The 16,375-nt window shown below is 40.9% G+C and overlaps 1 protein-coding gene across 2 annotated transcripts; it reads left to right on the top strand.

Annotated features, from left to right (window-relative positions):
• The first annotated feature begins 6,050 nt into the window (after nucleotides 1-6,050).
• Nucleotides 6,051-13,326, top strand: LOC123403010 (serine protease SPPA, chloroplastic). 2 transcript variants are annotated; one of them, XM_045096988.1, is made up of 13 exons: nucleotides 6,052-6,491; nucleotides 6,846-7,029; nucleotides 7,116-7,253; nucleotides 7,586-7,756; nucleotides 7,828-7,931; nucleotides 8,718-8,785; nucleotides 9,728-9,894; nucleotides 10,203-10,272; nucleotides 10,357-10,511; nucleotides 10,701-10,806; nucleotides 12,158-12,245; nucleotides 12,317-12,460; nucleotides 12,885-13,326. In XM_045096988.1, the coding sequence occupies exons 1-13, from the start codon at nucleotides 6,144-6,146 to the stop codon at nucleotides 13,116-13,118; spliced, it is 1,977 nt and encodes a 658-aa protein (XP_044952923.1). In that variant the 5' UTR covers nucleotides 6,052-6,143; the 3' UTR covers nucleotides 13,119-13,326. The 2 variants fall into 2 exon arrangements, with proteins under 2 accessions (XP_044952922.1, XP_044952923.1); XM_045096987.1 differs by having other exon boundaries at nucleotides 6,051-6,491; nucleotides 10,357-10,806.
• Nucleotides 13,327-16,375: the final 3,049 nt, after the last annotated feature.

Genomic DNA, 16,375 nt, shown 5'->3' with positions numbered 1-16,375 from the left:
GGAAACACTAGCACCCAAATCACACAAAGCATTGCATTCATAGTTTTTGATTTTGATTTTGATAGTAGATTACCACTCATCATGAAGCTTTCTAGGGATAGAAACTTCCAATTCAAGTTTCTCTTCAAGAGATTTTATCATAGCTTCGATGATATGATCGGTAAAGGCCTTGTTTTGGCTATAAGCGTGTGGAGAGTTTAGCATGGATTGCATCAAGGAAATGCATTCAATCAAGGAGCAACTATCATAATTGAGTTCCTTGAAATCGAAAGTAGTAATTTCATTACTACTCAAAGCTTTAATATCTTCTACTCCACTTTCAATGCTTTTAGCATCAAGATAGATGGACTCTGAATCATTGGGGCTCTTTTTAACCAAAGTGGATTCATATCCAGCCCATCATCATTAAGTTTGACACAATAAAACAAAGATTCAATGGGAGTCACACCAAGCACTTTAAGATCTTCGTGATTCTTATCACGAGAACATGCCTTTTTAAGCCATTCATGTCTAGCACGAATTTGGGCGGTTCTTTCTTTGCTCTCAATCATGGAAACACGCATAGCTTTCAAAGTTTCATCCATATTGATCTTAGGAGGAGCACATCTAACTTTCAAAGCATCAATATCACTAGACATTCTATCAGCGCTCTTAGCCAAATCGTCAATTTTGAGTAGTTTTTCCTCTATGGACACATTGAATTTTTTTTGCGAGTTGATAAACTCTTTGATATTACTCTCTAGATCACAGGGTAATCTATTGTATTTTCCATGAGTGTTGTTGTAGGAGTTGCCAAAGTTATTAGAGGAGTTACTAGGAAAAGGCCTAGGAACATAGTTTCCTCTAAAAGCATTGTTGTTGCCAAAATTATTCCTACCAACAAAATTAACGTCCAAGCTAGCGTTGCTACTCTCAAACAAGGAAGACAAGGGCATATCATTAGGATCTAAAGGAGCACTTCTACTAGCAACCAAATCCATTAACTCATCCATCTTAGCACTCAACGAGTTAATTTCTTCTATAGCGTGTACCTTCTTACTAGTAGGTGACCTTTCAGTGTGCCACTGAGAGTAGTTCGTCATGATATTGTCTAGGAGTTTTGTGGCTTCTCCTAACGTGATTTCCATGAACGTTCCACCTGAGGCGGAGTCCAAGATATTTCTAGAAGCGAAATTCAAGCCATCGTAAAAGATTTGTATAATCATCCAAAGACACAAGCCATGAGCGGGACAATTTCTAATCATCAATTTCATTCTCTCCCAAGATTGTGCAACATGTTCATGATCAAGTTTCTTAAAATTCATGATATCATTACGGAGAGAGATAATCTTAGCCGGCGGAAAATACTTGGATATATAAGCATCTTTGCACTTATCCCAAGAATCAATACTATTTTTGGGCAAAGACGAAAACCAAATTTTTGTGCGATCTCGCAACGAGAAAGGAAAAAGCTTCAATTTAATAACATAATTATCCACATCTTTCTTCTTTTGCATATTACAAAGCTCAATGAAGGTATTGAGATGGGATGCGACATCTTCACTAGGAAGGCCGGAAAATTGCTCTTTCATAACAAGATTCAGCAAAGCGGCATTGATTTCATATGACTCCGCACTAGTGGCGGGAGCAATCGGAGTACTAATAAAATCATTATTATTAGTATTCGAGAAGTCACAAAGTTTGTTGTTTTCATTCATGGTGACTTCGGCAAGCAAGCAAGCACACAAGCGAACAAAGAGCATGCGAGAGAAAAGGGCGAACGAAAAGGCGAATGAAAAAGGCAAATATTTTTTTGTAATTTTTTGTTTTCCAGAAGTGGGGAGAGGAAAATGAGAGGCAAAAAAGTAAATGCAAGAGATGAGTTTGCGACACTTACTTGGATGAGTTCTTGACTTGATCCTCCTGGCAACGGTGCCAAAAATTCTTCTACTACGGCAACAAAAGTTCTTCCCCGGCAGTGGTGCCACAGATCCTTCTATCGTCTCTTGGGCTTGCGTTGGTTTTTCCCTTGAAGAGGAAAGGGTGATGCAACACAGGAGCAGTAAGTATTTCCCTCAGATTAAGAACCAAGGTATCAATCCAGTAGGAGAATCTCGTCAAGTCCAGAGTACCTGCACAAACACAAAGAGCTTGCACCCAATGCTATAAAGGGGTTGTTAATCCCTTAAAGATTGATTGCAAAGTGAGATATGAAGGCGGAAAGTACAACAAAGTAAAAGTGTAAGGCTGAAAATATGGTGTGGAGTAGACCCGGGGGCCATAGTGTTCACTAGAGGCTTCTCTCAAATTAGCAAATATCACGGTGGGTAAACAAATTACCGTCGAGCAATTGATAGAACCGCGCAAAGTCATGACGATATCTAAGGCAATGATCATACATATAGGCATCACGTCTGAGACAAGCAGACCGATAATTTCTGCATCTACTACTATTACTCCACACATCGACCGCTATCCAACATGCATCTAGTGTATTGAGTTCATGACGAACAGAGTAACGCCTTAAGCAAGATGACATTATGTAGAGGGATAATCTCAAACCAATGATGAAAACCCCATCTTTTTACCCTTGATGGCAACAACACGATGCGTACCTCGCTACCCCTTCCGTCACTGGGTGAGGTCACCGCACGGTATGAACCCAAAACCAAGCACTTCTCCCATTGCAAGAATCATAGATCTAGTTGGCCAAACAAAACCCACTACTCGAAGAGAATTACAAGGATATGAAATCATGCATAAGAGAGATTAGAAGAAACTCAAATAAGATTCATAGATAATCTGATCATAAATCCACAATTCATCGGATCTCTACAAACACACCGCAAAAGAAGATTACATCGGATATATCTCCATGAAGATCATGGAGAACTTTGTATTGAAGATCCAAGAGAGAGAAGAAGCCATCTAGATACTAGCTAGGGACCCGTAGGTCTATGGTGAACTACTCACGCATCATCGGAGAGGTCATGGTGTTGATGAAGAAGCCCTCCGTATCCGAATACCCCCTCCGGCAGGGCACCAGAACGTGCCCGAGATGGGATCTTGCGGAGACAGAAGCTTGCGGTGGCGGAAAAGTATTTTTGATGATCTCCTGATTTTTTCTGGGATTTTAGGGAATATATAGGCGCAAAACCTAGGGCAGAGGAGGTCAAGGGGGCCCACAAGCCCGTGAGTCCCGGCCTCCCCCCTTGGCCGGGGTTGGGGGGCTTGTGGGGTCCCTGGGGACCCCCTGCCTTGGTCCTCACGTCTCCCAATCTTCTTTTGTTTCAGAAAAAATCTTTTCGGGGATTTTATTTCGTTTGGACTCCATTTAAAATTCTCCTCTGAAAAGGGTCAAAAACATGAAAAAAACAGGAACTGGCACTTGGCACTGAGTTAATAAGTTAGTCCCAAAAAATATATAAAAGGCATACAAAACATCCAAGGTTTGACAAGATAATAACATGAAACCATCAAAAATTATAGATACGTTGGAGACGTATCAGGGAGCTCGAGGAGGAGGTGCTAGAAATCCCTGGTACACCAGATTATGGTGGGAGGTTCATGAAAGCGCGTAGTGGATTGCTGCGGGAGGGGATCGAGGCGACGCAGGTCCTGGGCGGCAGCGGTGGCGGAGCAGTTCCTGGTGGGCTGCAAATCGCACAGCTGGCTGGCGCCTGCCCCTGACGACGCGCGGGCGATGGGCATAGGAAGAAGATGGGCAGAGGGACTTGTTTGAAATAGTTCCAGTTTTACAAGGTTCTTTTTTATAAAATGACCATTACACTACACTCCGAACATTCTTTTCTGGACGGAGGGAGATTACACTACCTCAGAGACAAAATTTGGAGGAAAATCTAGGGATGGAAAGAAATAATGCTCTCAACGGCGGGAAAGGAGATTTTAATAAAGGCCGTAGCCCAATCAGTCCCGGTATTTGCAATGGCATGTTTTGATCTCACCAAGACATTATGTGACCAGATTAGTGGGATGATATGTAGGTACTGGTGGAGTAATATTGATAACGAAAACAAAATTCATTGGGTTAGTTGGGAGCAGATGATGTTGCCAAAAAAGGAAGGAGGGCTAGGTTTCAGAGACCTCCATGTATTTAATAGGGCCATGTTGGCAAAGCAAGCTTGGAGGTTAGCAAATGCACCCAACTCCCTTTGTGCGAGAGTTCTTTCTGCTAGATATTACCCATCTGGTTAGATTATTAGAGCAATGCCAAAGGGCGGAATGTCTTATTCATGGAGAAGTGTCCTCAAAGGGGTCAAACTGCTAAGAGAAGGAGTAATCTGGAGAATAGGCAATGGTGAGAATGTGAACATACGGAAAGACCCTTGGATTCCGCAAGGTCAAAGTAGAAAACCACCTACTCCTCAAAGAAGGAATAACATCCTTTGGAAAGTCTCAGACCCAATTAACCTACTAGAAGGAGATTGGGATGATGATCTGGTAAAACAAACCTTCAACGGAAAAGATGCAGAACAAATATTGCAAATACCAATTAGTGAAGGCAATGAGGACCGGCTTGCGTGGCACTTTCATAAGAGGGGTTTATTTTATGTGAAATCAGCTTATCGAGTGGCAATTGAATCAGACGCAAGGAGGGCCCTTCATGGTGGGGCTTATGCATCTGGCACAAAAACTGAATATATACCCTTCGAGTGGGAGAAAGTGTGGAGGCTCCCTCTACGAGCTAAAATACTGCACTTCTTATGGAGAATGGCGAGGAACAGTCTTCCGATGGGACAAAAACTAATTCGACGAGGAGTTAAAGTTGATCGACGGTGCCCGATATGTTTAGTACTTATGAGGATGGTGGGCACATTTTTTCAAATGTAAATCAGTAAAGCAAATCTGTAGAACGGCTCAAACGGAAGACATACGACAAAATCTTCGTGATTGTTGTAGTCCGAAAGATGTGCTTATTCAAATATATAAACTTGATCGGCAAAAGGGTGCACGAGTAAGCATTCTTATGTGGCTTTGGTGGCATGAGAGAAACAAAGCTAATAAAGGGGAGGCAATAAGAAGCACGAATGAAATCATAGAATCTCTGGAAATTCACGAAAGTGAATACAATGAGCTATATAAGAGGAAATGCACTTAAACAATAACACCCAAGGATAGTTGTTGGAAACCTCCGGAGGAAAACTATCTCAAGATCAATATAGATGCAACTTTCACAAAGGAGACATGGACGGGAGGATGGGGTTTCATCATCAGAAACTTTGAAGGAGGAGTAGAAGCAGCAGGAGCAGGGAGACTGTGCAGACTATCTGAGGCAATTCAAGAAGAAACAATAGCCCTGTTGCATGCTGTTGAGAGAGCAAGCGAGCTGAGATGCAGGAATGTTATTTTTGAAACAGATGCACTGGTGGTGAAACAAGATGTCACTGGCGATGACTATGACAATTTAGTCTATGACGGTCTGTTCTGTGAAGCAAAATATAAATTTTTGTATTATTTTCAGTCTTTTTTCATCATGTGGTGTCCTAAGTCATGTAATGTAGCTGCTCATAAATTAGCGTCGTTTGGCGCGAGTTTGGTTGAACAAGAAGTGTGTATGTGGCTGATGCGATTGCTAGCGATTTAGGTGGACCGAATGTGTAATGGATTAAAGCTTTTCCATTTAAAAAAATACTCTCCCTGTTTCTAAATATAAGTCTTTTTAAATTTTTTACTATAAGACTACATATGAAGCAAAATGAATGAATCTACACTCTAAAGTATGTCCATATACATCTGTATGTAGTTTTATAATAATTTTTTTTAAAAACATATATTCAGAAACGGAGGAAGTACAAGTTTTGTTTGAAGAAAAGGAAGAACCGAAGAAAAAGCTGAAGAAATTCCAACCGAGCCTTCGTCGAGATATTTTCAACAGAGAGCTCAGAAAAGCGCCCATACTTTCACCTCACGCGCCCAACGTGGCGCCAAGTGAACCGCCCCACACCTATCGCCCCGAGCCGGCCACCTCCTCCGCTCCGCTCCCGACCCCACGATCTCTGGACCCCCCCAGCCAGCGCCATCTCCCCGCTCCGTCCCCCGCCCGCTTCCATTCCCTCCCACCACTCCACCCATCCCCCGACGCCGCGACCACGGGCGCGGCTCTTCCATCCCGCCCTTCCTTCCTCCCCGAAGCTTCGGGAGCAATGGCGAGGCTGCTCGTGCTCCGCTCGGCGCCTTACCACCGGTCCAGCCTCTCCGCCGCTGTCTCCTCCCGCTCGGCGTCCTTCCCCCGCCTCGCCCGCCGCCACCTCCCGTCGCCCCTCCGCGTGCCCGTCCGCGCCGTCGAGTCGTCCTCGGGGGCCACCAAGCAGGGGGAGGAGGCGCCTCTGGCCGCGGGCGAGGCCCAGGAGCCGCTGCCCACGGCGCCGGCGTTCGTGGTGGAGGAGCTCGGCTGGGGCACCCAGCTCGCGGTCAAGCTCAAGATGCTCGTCGCCCCGCCGTGGAAGCGCGTCCGCAAGGGCAGCGTCCTCACCATGACGCTTCGGGGCGAGGTGCGCTGCTCCTGCTCTTCGGCACCGCGCACTTGCTGATTTTGCTACCCTTCTCCATTTCGTGCATCATGGGAGAGCCTAATCATCTTAGCAGATGCCCTGGTACAGTGCTGTTTGTATTGTGGCCAGTTTACTTCTGCTGTTGCAGATCCTGGCACACGCCGTGTGCGTGTGCGTGTGCGTATGCTTGCGTGGGTGGGTGGATTGGCGTGTGTTCCGTTCGCTCATACGCACCTGCCACTGTATTTGGTCATTTTGTAATCTAGACATGTTTGGGCTTTGTTTGAACATTTGTTAGTCTTGATACTGTATTGTGTGGGTTTGGATTTTGATGGTGTGTTTCCGTGGTTGCAGATATCCGATCAGTTGAAGACCCGCTTCTCGTCAGGGCTCTCACTGCCGCAAATCTGCGAGAATTTTGAGAAGGCAGCGTATGACCCGCGGATATCAGGGATTTATCTGCACATAGAGCCGTTGAGCTGTGGATGGGGAAAGGCGGAGGAAATCAGAAGGCACATTGTGGATTTCAAGAAATCTGGTAATCACAAGCTTCTGCTGAATTTGGTGTATCACCTTTATGTTCATGTATGTCATACTATGACAAAGTGTTGGATATTTTTGTAGGTAAATTTGTTGTCGGTTACATGCCTGTCGGAGGGGAGAAAGAATACTACCTTGCTAGTGCATGTGCTGAGCTGTATGCACCGCCAAGTGCTTATGTTGCTTTGTATGGTCTAACCATTCAGCAGACATTTCTCAGAGGTAACTGCATGTACGGCGATAACATAATACCTCTGGTTATTGGTCAAGTGCACCATGATCTAGAAGCGTTATTTTCTGCTGATCCCCAAACCTGTTCCAAAATTACACTTGTTATGGTGCGACAGAACTATAGAAGTGTTTTGCTATTTTTACAGTAAATATCCTTCATCCTGTCATAACTTTCAATGCATTTCTGATAGTTTAGCTTCTCATTGTGAACCAAGTTTTGTAAGCTTGGTCATGCCCTGTGTGTTAAAATGAGACAATCTGAATGCAACCATGTTTCTTTTCTGGTAGCTAACAGTCTAGCACTTTTTAATTCGATTTGCAAGGTGTGCTTGAGAAAGTTGGAGTACAGCCAGAAATTCAACGAATTGGTCGCTACAAAAGTGCTGGAGACCAACTTGGGCGGAAGAGCATGTCAAATGAAGTTAAGGAGATGCTGGGTGCACTGCTTGATAATATCTATGGAAACTGGCTGGATACAGTGTCTTCCACACAAGGTAATTTAAATAGATCTGTTCAGTTTCACATATTTAATTGAAACATCATCATTAGAGATTTTTTTTTCTAGGGAAGAAAAAAGAAGAAATTGAGGAATTTGTCAACTCAGGAGTCTATCAGGTCGAGAAACTTAAGGAAGAAGGTTGGATAACGGATCTATTGTATGATGATCAGGTACAGATTCCCTCCTCAGCTGATCACTCAGGTGGCAAGTAAATTGCACAAGACTAAATCAAGTTAAGTTAGGTGTTAGTGTTACTGCATCTTCTGCCCAACCAATGGTGATTAGTAAATTGTATTAGGAATGTAAGTGATGTTTTAACTTTGACGTTCGTTATTTCCTCTTTTTCTTTCATGTCATCAACATTAAGAAAACAACAAAAGTTCAGTCTCTTTGTTTCGGGGTCTATAGTAACATGTGTTGTAGGCAGATGTTGAACCAGCAGAATGTTATACATCAAAGAAGCACCCATGAACAAGAAATAGAAGACAGAGACGCAAATCTAGTCCAAGAGAAATAAAAGACATGGTACCTAATATGTATTAGGAATGTAAAGTGATGTCTCTCTATTTATATTTTAGGTGTGTAATATAGTGAGATCTTTGGCCATTATTAGTGCACAAGCAAGTCATATCTATACAAGACTCTTCGATTTAGTTAGAAAGGGAATTTTAGGGTCCTAGTTAAGGTAAGTGTCCACAGTTCCACATGTGAGGAAACATCAAATCTTCCTACAACATATACTGATGTACTTGATATGTTAATTGCTAACTCAATTTTAGTTGGAGTTTCTTTATTGAAATGTGGACATGTTCAGGGTATGCGACTTGTCAAACTAGAAAATTAGACATGAAATTTTACATAATAGGTTGTTTATTTGAATTAGAATACTGAGTTATTTAATTTATTTATTTATATTTGTCCGCTATTGTTTTTGTTGGTGTTGTCTTATTCAATAGGTAATGACAATGCTGAAAGAGAGAGTAGGACAGAATGACAAGAAAAGCCTGCGTACGGTTGATTACAGGTAATTTAGATATTCATTGTTCTGGAAAACTGGGTGGAAACTGGAAGCCAGACAAGTCAAGGATTTCTAATAAATTTATAATGATGGCACTAGTCGATTCTGGAACTTTGACTCTTCCATCAATTTTTATGTTTTGCCACCACCGTCAACTTTCAGCCATTACCATACTATTAGTGAAGTGAGGAATGACCAAATTAACCCTGGCTCGCTCCACTTAGGCATGACCAATTACATATAGATGCTTCAAACCTAGATGTATATACTGATATACACATATTTTGAAAAATAGCCATTGATGGTGGTCCTGTCCACCTCTAGGCTGAACAGGCCAAATTGGTTCAGCAGTTGTTATCGGAAACTATACAATAGCCAGTGGAACCCACAACTCTGTCTCTTCTTTGTTGATATGAGCAGAGTGCACGATTGTGAGTAACATTTTTATGGGCTCGGATATTATGGAAGGATTGGGGGCATATAGGGTAGTTGTCGAGGTCAACGGGCGTGGCCCTGGACTCCTGTGAACCAGTGAAAGAGCAGTGGCACCGCTACCACATTACAGGCGGGGTGTGTGTGTGTGGGGGGGGGGGGGGGGGAAGGAGTACAAGGGCTCCTCCTTACCTCTAATTTACTTAAGGCCTAAGCTAATGATATCCCTGTCTTTAAAGAAAATATAAATTTCCTAACTGAAAAGATGACCGGGATCATATCCCATAGTTTTTGTCAGCTTGGGCCAATTGAGCTTTGCCTTGTGAACTGTCAGCTGGTGTGTCCCTGGTCCTAAAATGTTGCAATTTTTCTTTCCTATATTATGAGTTGTTTGTTCAATTTTTTTGCACACTTAATTTGTTTGGTATTATTTGATGTTGTTTGATTAATCTGAAAAGTCGACAGATATAAACACCCTGTTTTACTTACTGAACTGACATTGGTTTGAACTGCCAGTAAATATTCAGGTGTAAGAAAATCAACTCTTGGGATAGGAGGAGGAGGAGACTTAATTGCAGTAATCAGAGCATCTGGAAGCATAACACGAACTCGAAGTGGCCTGAGTATTTCTAGTTCGGGCATTATTGCCGAGCAATTAATCAAGAAGATACGTACTGTTAGAGGTAATTATGATATGTTATCTCAGCAATCAATTTGCGTCTCAGATGCAAATTTGATGTATACATTTGTACCAGGTAGAAAAAATATACTACATCTGAAAATTCTTTAAACTGGATTCAGTTCCCTAATTTATTTATATTTTTAGATGAGATGAGTTTTTTCTGTTTCATTGCAGTGAGCACAGACTGTAGAAGCAATTGGTGTAGCTTATATAAGCACACATATAATGCGAACTTCTGTCATAGTTTATATGTTCTCCAACAGAATAATTTCATCTTATTTTAATGTAAAATTCTCTTACCATTTCCAGAGTCAGACAAGTATAAAGCTGTTATTCTTCGTATAGACAGCCCTGGTGGTGATGCTCTTGCTTCTGATCTGTAAGTTCTGCTCCAGATTTCATTTAGGCAGCAGAAGCAGCAGCAGAGTTTCAGTTATGTATTGATTATTCTTATTTTAACTAGGATGTGGAGGGAAATTCGACTCCTGGCTGACTCGAAGCCTGTGATAGCTTCCATGTCTGATGTTGCTGCAAGTGGTGGATACTACATGGCAATGGCTGCACCAGTTATTGTTGCTGAGAAACTTACTCTGACAGGATCAATTGGAGTTGTTACAGGTGATCCTTGTTACCTTCTATTCATTCTTGCTAAGACTAGAACAAGTTCCACAGTGCGAATTCTATGTTCTCTTCCAACAATCTCAACTTTGAGCTTACATCTATTCTACTCTATCTTAGTTTGGATAGTGAATTTGATTGTCGTGAGTGTTTGTTTCTTATCTTACTATTTCTGTATTGGACTAACAGGAAAATTTATCCTTCAAAAGCTGTATGAGAGGATTGACTTCCATAAAGAAATTCTATCTAGGGGTAGATATGCAGAGCTTAATGCAGCTGATCAACGCCCTTTAAGGTAATATTGACACTTCATTTGTTGCAGTGTATTAGGAAAATAAAAGTAGAAGTAAATTTGAGGAGAGCCCACAGGATCCAGCGACCTTCACCAGATTGTTACAAAAATAGTCTGATACCGTCAGAGTTAAAATCAAGTTAAATTAAGAATAGTATGAAAGCGGTGCACTGGAAATTTGGAATGGTGCTTTTACAATGGTTCGACGTGTCTGCATTTAATAAACAAGTGGAATATTAGTTTATCATGTGATTTCTTCATAAATCAAGCAGATTGTTCATTTTTTCATCATCAAATTATTCGTTTTAACCATAGAACAGCGAATGCCGACTTCTATAATGTTGTTTATTAGGTCTGCTATGGTTGGTAATAGCTGTGATATTTAATAGCCTACGACACATTTAATTTTGTCAATAACCGGGAAGTCCAGGACCATCTATGCTCTGTTTGTTTTAAAAGCATTCTCTGCTAGAAAGAAAGCATCAAGCCAATTTCATTCCCTCAACTCTAGACCGAATTCAGATCTAGCCCCCGTAGACAGTAGACTCCAATACCAGACAACCTTGCCCCTCAACTCTTGAATCCATGGTTTTGGTCTTTTGGATGACATGGCGGTGACTTTCTCACACATGGCAGCCCAGTAGCATATTCAACACATAAACTTCTCAAAAAAGGAATTAAGAAGAAATAAAAAGAAAACCCGTAAAATGTAGAAAATAAATAGAACAACCATAAATTCTAGGGGGTGGGAATAAAAATATATTGTGAAAAACTAGGAAAAATGTGAAAACTTGTAAAAATGGAAAATCCGAAAAGAAGTGTGGAGGCATACAAAGAAAGCAACATCGAGGCTAATTATGCCGGTTTCGACTGTTATCCGCTGTATTTTTTAATTAAATTTACAAATTAATTGTGAGTTTCCCCAGATTTCCTTTTTTTTTCTAGAATACTTCTTAACTCTTCAAAATTTCTGATTGTTCTCTTTTGATTTTAATTTTTATTTCCCTCTTTTTCTCTTCTACTCCCTCCGTTCCTAAATATAAGTCTTTTTAGACATTTCAATAGAAGACTACATACGAAGCACAATGAGTGAATCTAAACTCTAAAATATGTCTATATACATCCGTATATAGTTCGATAGTAAAATATCTAAAAAGATTTATATTTAGGAACGGAGGAAGTAATTCTATTTTTATTTGTTAAATATGCCGTCTGAGTTGCCACCTGGCTGCTTCATAGCTCACTGTTGTTAAAGCATTCTGGTATTCCTCTATTGGCATAGGGGCTGTGTATGTCATTGACTCCTTGTACTGTATATTTAACCCTGCTCATAACAGCTTATATATTTCCACAGACCAGACGAGGCAGAACTTTTTGAGAAGTCGGCGCAAAATGCTTACGCATCGTTTCGAGATAAAGCAGCCATGTCACGCTCAATGAGTGTAAGGATTGATCTCAGATACTGAGTAGCTCATATTTCTTCGAGCATGTGCTGAGTTCTTTCCTCCACCAGATTGACCAGATGGAGAATTTTGCACAAGGTCGAGTTTGGAGTGGCCAAGATGCAGCTTCAAGAGGGTTGGTTGATTCGCTAGGTGGATTCTCACAAGCGCTTGCTATTGCAAAACAGAGAGCTAAGATACCACAGGATAAGAAGGTTGGTTCTTCTATAAACAAAGAGTATATAATGACCAAATGTCTGCCATGCATACATAAATACTCCCTCTGTACCTAAATAATTGTAGTTGGGGAGAACTAGTCTAGTTCTCCCCAACTACAATTATTTAGGTACAGAGGGAGTATATATGTATGCATGTACGTAGAGAGTTTATGAATGTATTGAACAGCAACATAATTACATGCAATTATTTGATTATAGGATTGTAGCTACTGCCTTTTCAATGCTTGACATTCTGATGAAGTAATGAGGGGAAGTGCCCTTCAAGCTGCAGTGTTCATTCATCTGTTTCAGCTGGGATTCCAAGTTGATCCTGCTTGCAAATTCACTTGTTGACATATGTTGCAAGCTACACTGCTGCAGTATTCATAGTGTGGCTCTGATAGTGTGCTGAATAATACAGGTCCGGCTAGTTGAGATCTCAAAGGCCTCGCCGACGCTACCGGAGATCTTGTCAGGTATTGGGGGTTCAATTCTTGGAGTTGACAGGGTCGTGAAGGGGGTGCTGCAGGACGTCACCTCCTTAAATGGAGTCCAAGCTAGAATGGATGGCATCTTGTTTGAAAGACTGGAAAACATGCCAGGAGAAAATCAGCTCTTCTTGCTGGTAAAGGAAATCACAAATTATTTCGGTTGATCACCGGTAAATAGCCAAAGTTCTACGAAAAGCTGTAGATAGGAGAACACAGAAGTAACATGGCAATAGACACCCACCCTACCTAAATTCAGGTAGAATACAATACATTTGGTACTGAGTCATGCTTGTATCGATGCATATGCAAGCGTTGTAACCTGTAACCGCCATACTGAAAATGCGAGAAATGTCAGTTCTCGTGTTTGCTTTATCTTGCCCCAGCTGATAGCCTTTTGCTCTTTGTTGCTGACATCTATGTATGTCACACCGTTATCATATTCTAGTTAGTTCTCATCATTGAAGGGCTTGTAGGACTTCCAAATTCCAAGAGGATCTGTTGTGGATGGAAGAGACCCAGTAAAGCATTGCAAGGAGCTTCAGTGATTTTCGCAGTTACAAATGACTACAGTTTGTAAAATTCTGCAGTCTGGGTCCTAAGTCCTAACCGGCCCTAGCTTCTGGCTTGTATTTGTAGAATGCTGAGTACAACTTCTACATTTTTACAAAGTCAAGACAATCAGTAAAGTGAAAAAATTCAACTTGCTCTGTAGCCATCCATAACCATACAGGTTAAGAACCTTGCCTTTTCTTCGAGAAAAAATAAAGGTCCTTGGCTAAATGTCTGATGCGTGTAGAACAACCATTGCTTTACATCTTCACAGGTGTGTGCACATATGCGCTTTTAATTCCTCATCGCAAAGTGCCCAACCATATCTAGCCATAGTGAGCATAGTAAGAGCATCTACAACCGAACCCCTCAAATGATTCCTTATACATCCGCGGACGCGTCTAGTCAATGACTAGACAAGTGAGAGAAGAAAAAAGTGATTGAACCAAACCCTTCATATCATACCTATATGTCAAATAAGGAGTATAGCCGTCAATGACTAGACAAGTGAGAGAAGAAAAAAGTGATTGAACCAAACCCTTCATATCATACCTATATGTCAAATAAGGAGTATGGCTATGCGGACGGACAAATAGGGGACACGCCCGGTTACTGATATTCGCAAAGCGCCCAACCATATCTAGCCATAGTGAGCATAGTAAGAGCATCTATAGCTGGACCCCTCAAATGATTCCTTGTACGTCCGCAGACGCGCCTAGTCAATGACCGGACAAGTGAGAGAAGAAAAAAAGTGATTGAACCGAACCCCTCATATGGTACCTATATGTCAAATAAGAAGTATGGTTATGCGGACGGACAAATAGGGGACACGCTCGGTTACTGATCTCGCGCGTCCGCGGACGTTTGAGGGCCCGAATTTGCAAGTCGTGGCTGAAGATGCTTTGAGGCCTTATTTGTATGCAAGATGCTTAGGCCTTGTATAATGTAAGGTGCTTAGCAAAATAAATCGAGGAACGTGCTTGTTGGAATTATGTGTCCTGCAACTATATTCAAATAATAGAAATTGCTAATATTTGAAATACCTCATTATTTAATTATACATGTATTTATATATGGAATTATTTTACATGTTTATCATGGAATTATTATTTGTTGGAACATACTTAATTTATGTACTTAAGGAAGCTGGTCGATTATAACTGGAATACAATATACTATTTGTATTGAAAAGACTACCCGAGTACACCGATGATTGGAAGGAACTAGATCGTATAGTTATATTACAACCCTAATATTGATTTACATAATTAGAGAAATTTACACTTTCTTATGGCGCGTTGCTCACAAACATGGTGCTTCTGGGACATAAATGGGTAGAATTTGTTAATAGACAAATATGATTGTGGCTGGTAATTTGATTTGGAGTCTATCCTGAAAAACTAGTTAAAAAGACTAGAAATCTTATCTGTATAAGAGGTGGACTCTTTGTAAAGACGGTATAAGAAGGTCCCTACCCCCTAATCCCAGAGATGCGAATTGTGAGCGGCATCAAAGACAAGCGCAGAGAAATAGAGGATAGACCATAAACACTATATTTCTAACAATGCTCAGGAAAACTGCTTAGATTTTTTTTAAATGTCGGTGTCTATTTATAGAGGACAGATGCTTAATTCTTTCTGTAAAGATAAATACCAATGTTTAACAAAATATGATTTATTTTACTAAGCATCTTCTATCGTATAAGACCTAATTAAGTGTTCATCTTTTATAAATAAGCACCGGCACTTAAAAATGATTTATTTCTTTAAGCATACTCTTTAAACATCTTCCATTGTATAAGATCTAATGCGGTCATATTTGACCACACTCGGCACAGCCTAACACGTTTGTGTGACACGTTCAAAACGGAGGCGAGGCACCTAAATCTGAGAATGGTTTTATAACTAAATCATACTTAAACCATACACGTTCATTTATCTTTCAGAACCATACTTGAATCATACCCATTTAATGCCATTTTTAGCCCAACCAAAACTGAATCCACTATTTTTTTCACTCAAACTAATTAAAACCCGATACATAACCGTGGGTTTAAACCCAGTACATAACTATGTGTTTGCTTTAATGTACATATGATTGCATAAATTAACATGTTAAGAAGTAAATGAGATAGAAAATGCATAAGTACATCTACAACAGTTTGGGAACAAAGTTATCCTTGAGATACGGTTAACACACAGCAAGAGGCAAAAAGGAAATGCCCAAGACTGAAAAGCTCACTAACAAGTGTATTAAAACCAAAATGCTTAGCCAAAGCACAAGCAAACACTTTCGATTTTCATGCGGTGTTTCCCCATAATACATAATTACATAATGCATTACAGCATGCACGTGGATCAACATACTCATTCCCGCTCGTCGTTGGTTATTGCATATAACCAATGCCCAGAAACCGGTTTGGACCCATAGTTTATAACCGCTAATAACCAAACCGTTTAAACCCATAACCAACTATACCCAAACTGGTTTCTCCACATACCCAAACCAAAATCAAACCAAAAAAATCTCAGCCCAATAAAACCTGAACTAATCAAACCCAAAGTAAGAACCGAACCGTTACACCCATTTTTTAATAACCATTCTCAGGTTTACACGCACCAGGTGTTGGCGGGGATGACGGGTCTAGTAGTTGTGCTTTCGACATTTTGAAGTGCCAACTTCTAGGGGCGCTGCCTTGTATTTGCGGGGTGTGGCCCGTCTGAGGCTTGTACAAGCTCTTCTTTCTATGAAGAGATAAATACACTCAGAGTCATTTAATTTGAGGTCAAAGCCCAATACAGTCATTGAGCTTTGGAATACGTTCGTTACAGTCATTGAATAGGCAAAGAAATGATTATACGGTCACTGACTT

The sequence above is a fragment of the Hordeum vulgare genome, chromosome 6H (genome assembly GCF_904849725.1).
Source record: "Hordeum vulgare subsp. vulgare chromosome 6H, MorexV3_pseudomolecules_assembly, whole genome shotgun sequence".
Taxonomy (NCBI): domain Eukaryota; kingdom Viridiplantae; phylum Streptophyta; class Magnoliopsida; order Poales; family Poaceae; genus Hordeum; species Hordeum vulgare.
This window is presented reverse-complemented; position numbering and strand designations above follow the sequence as displayed.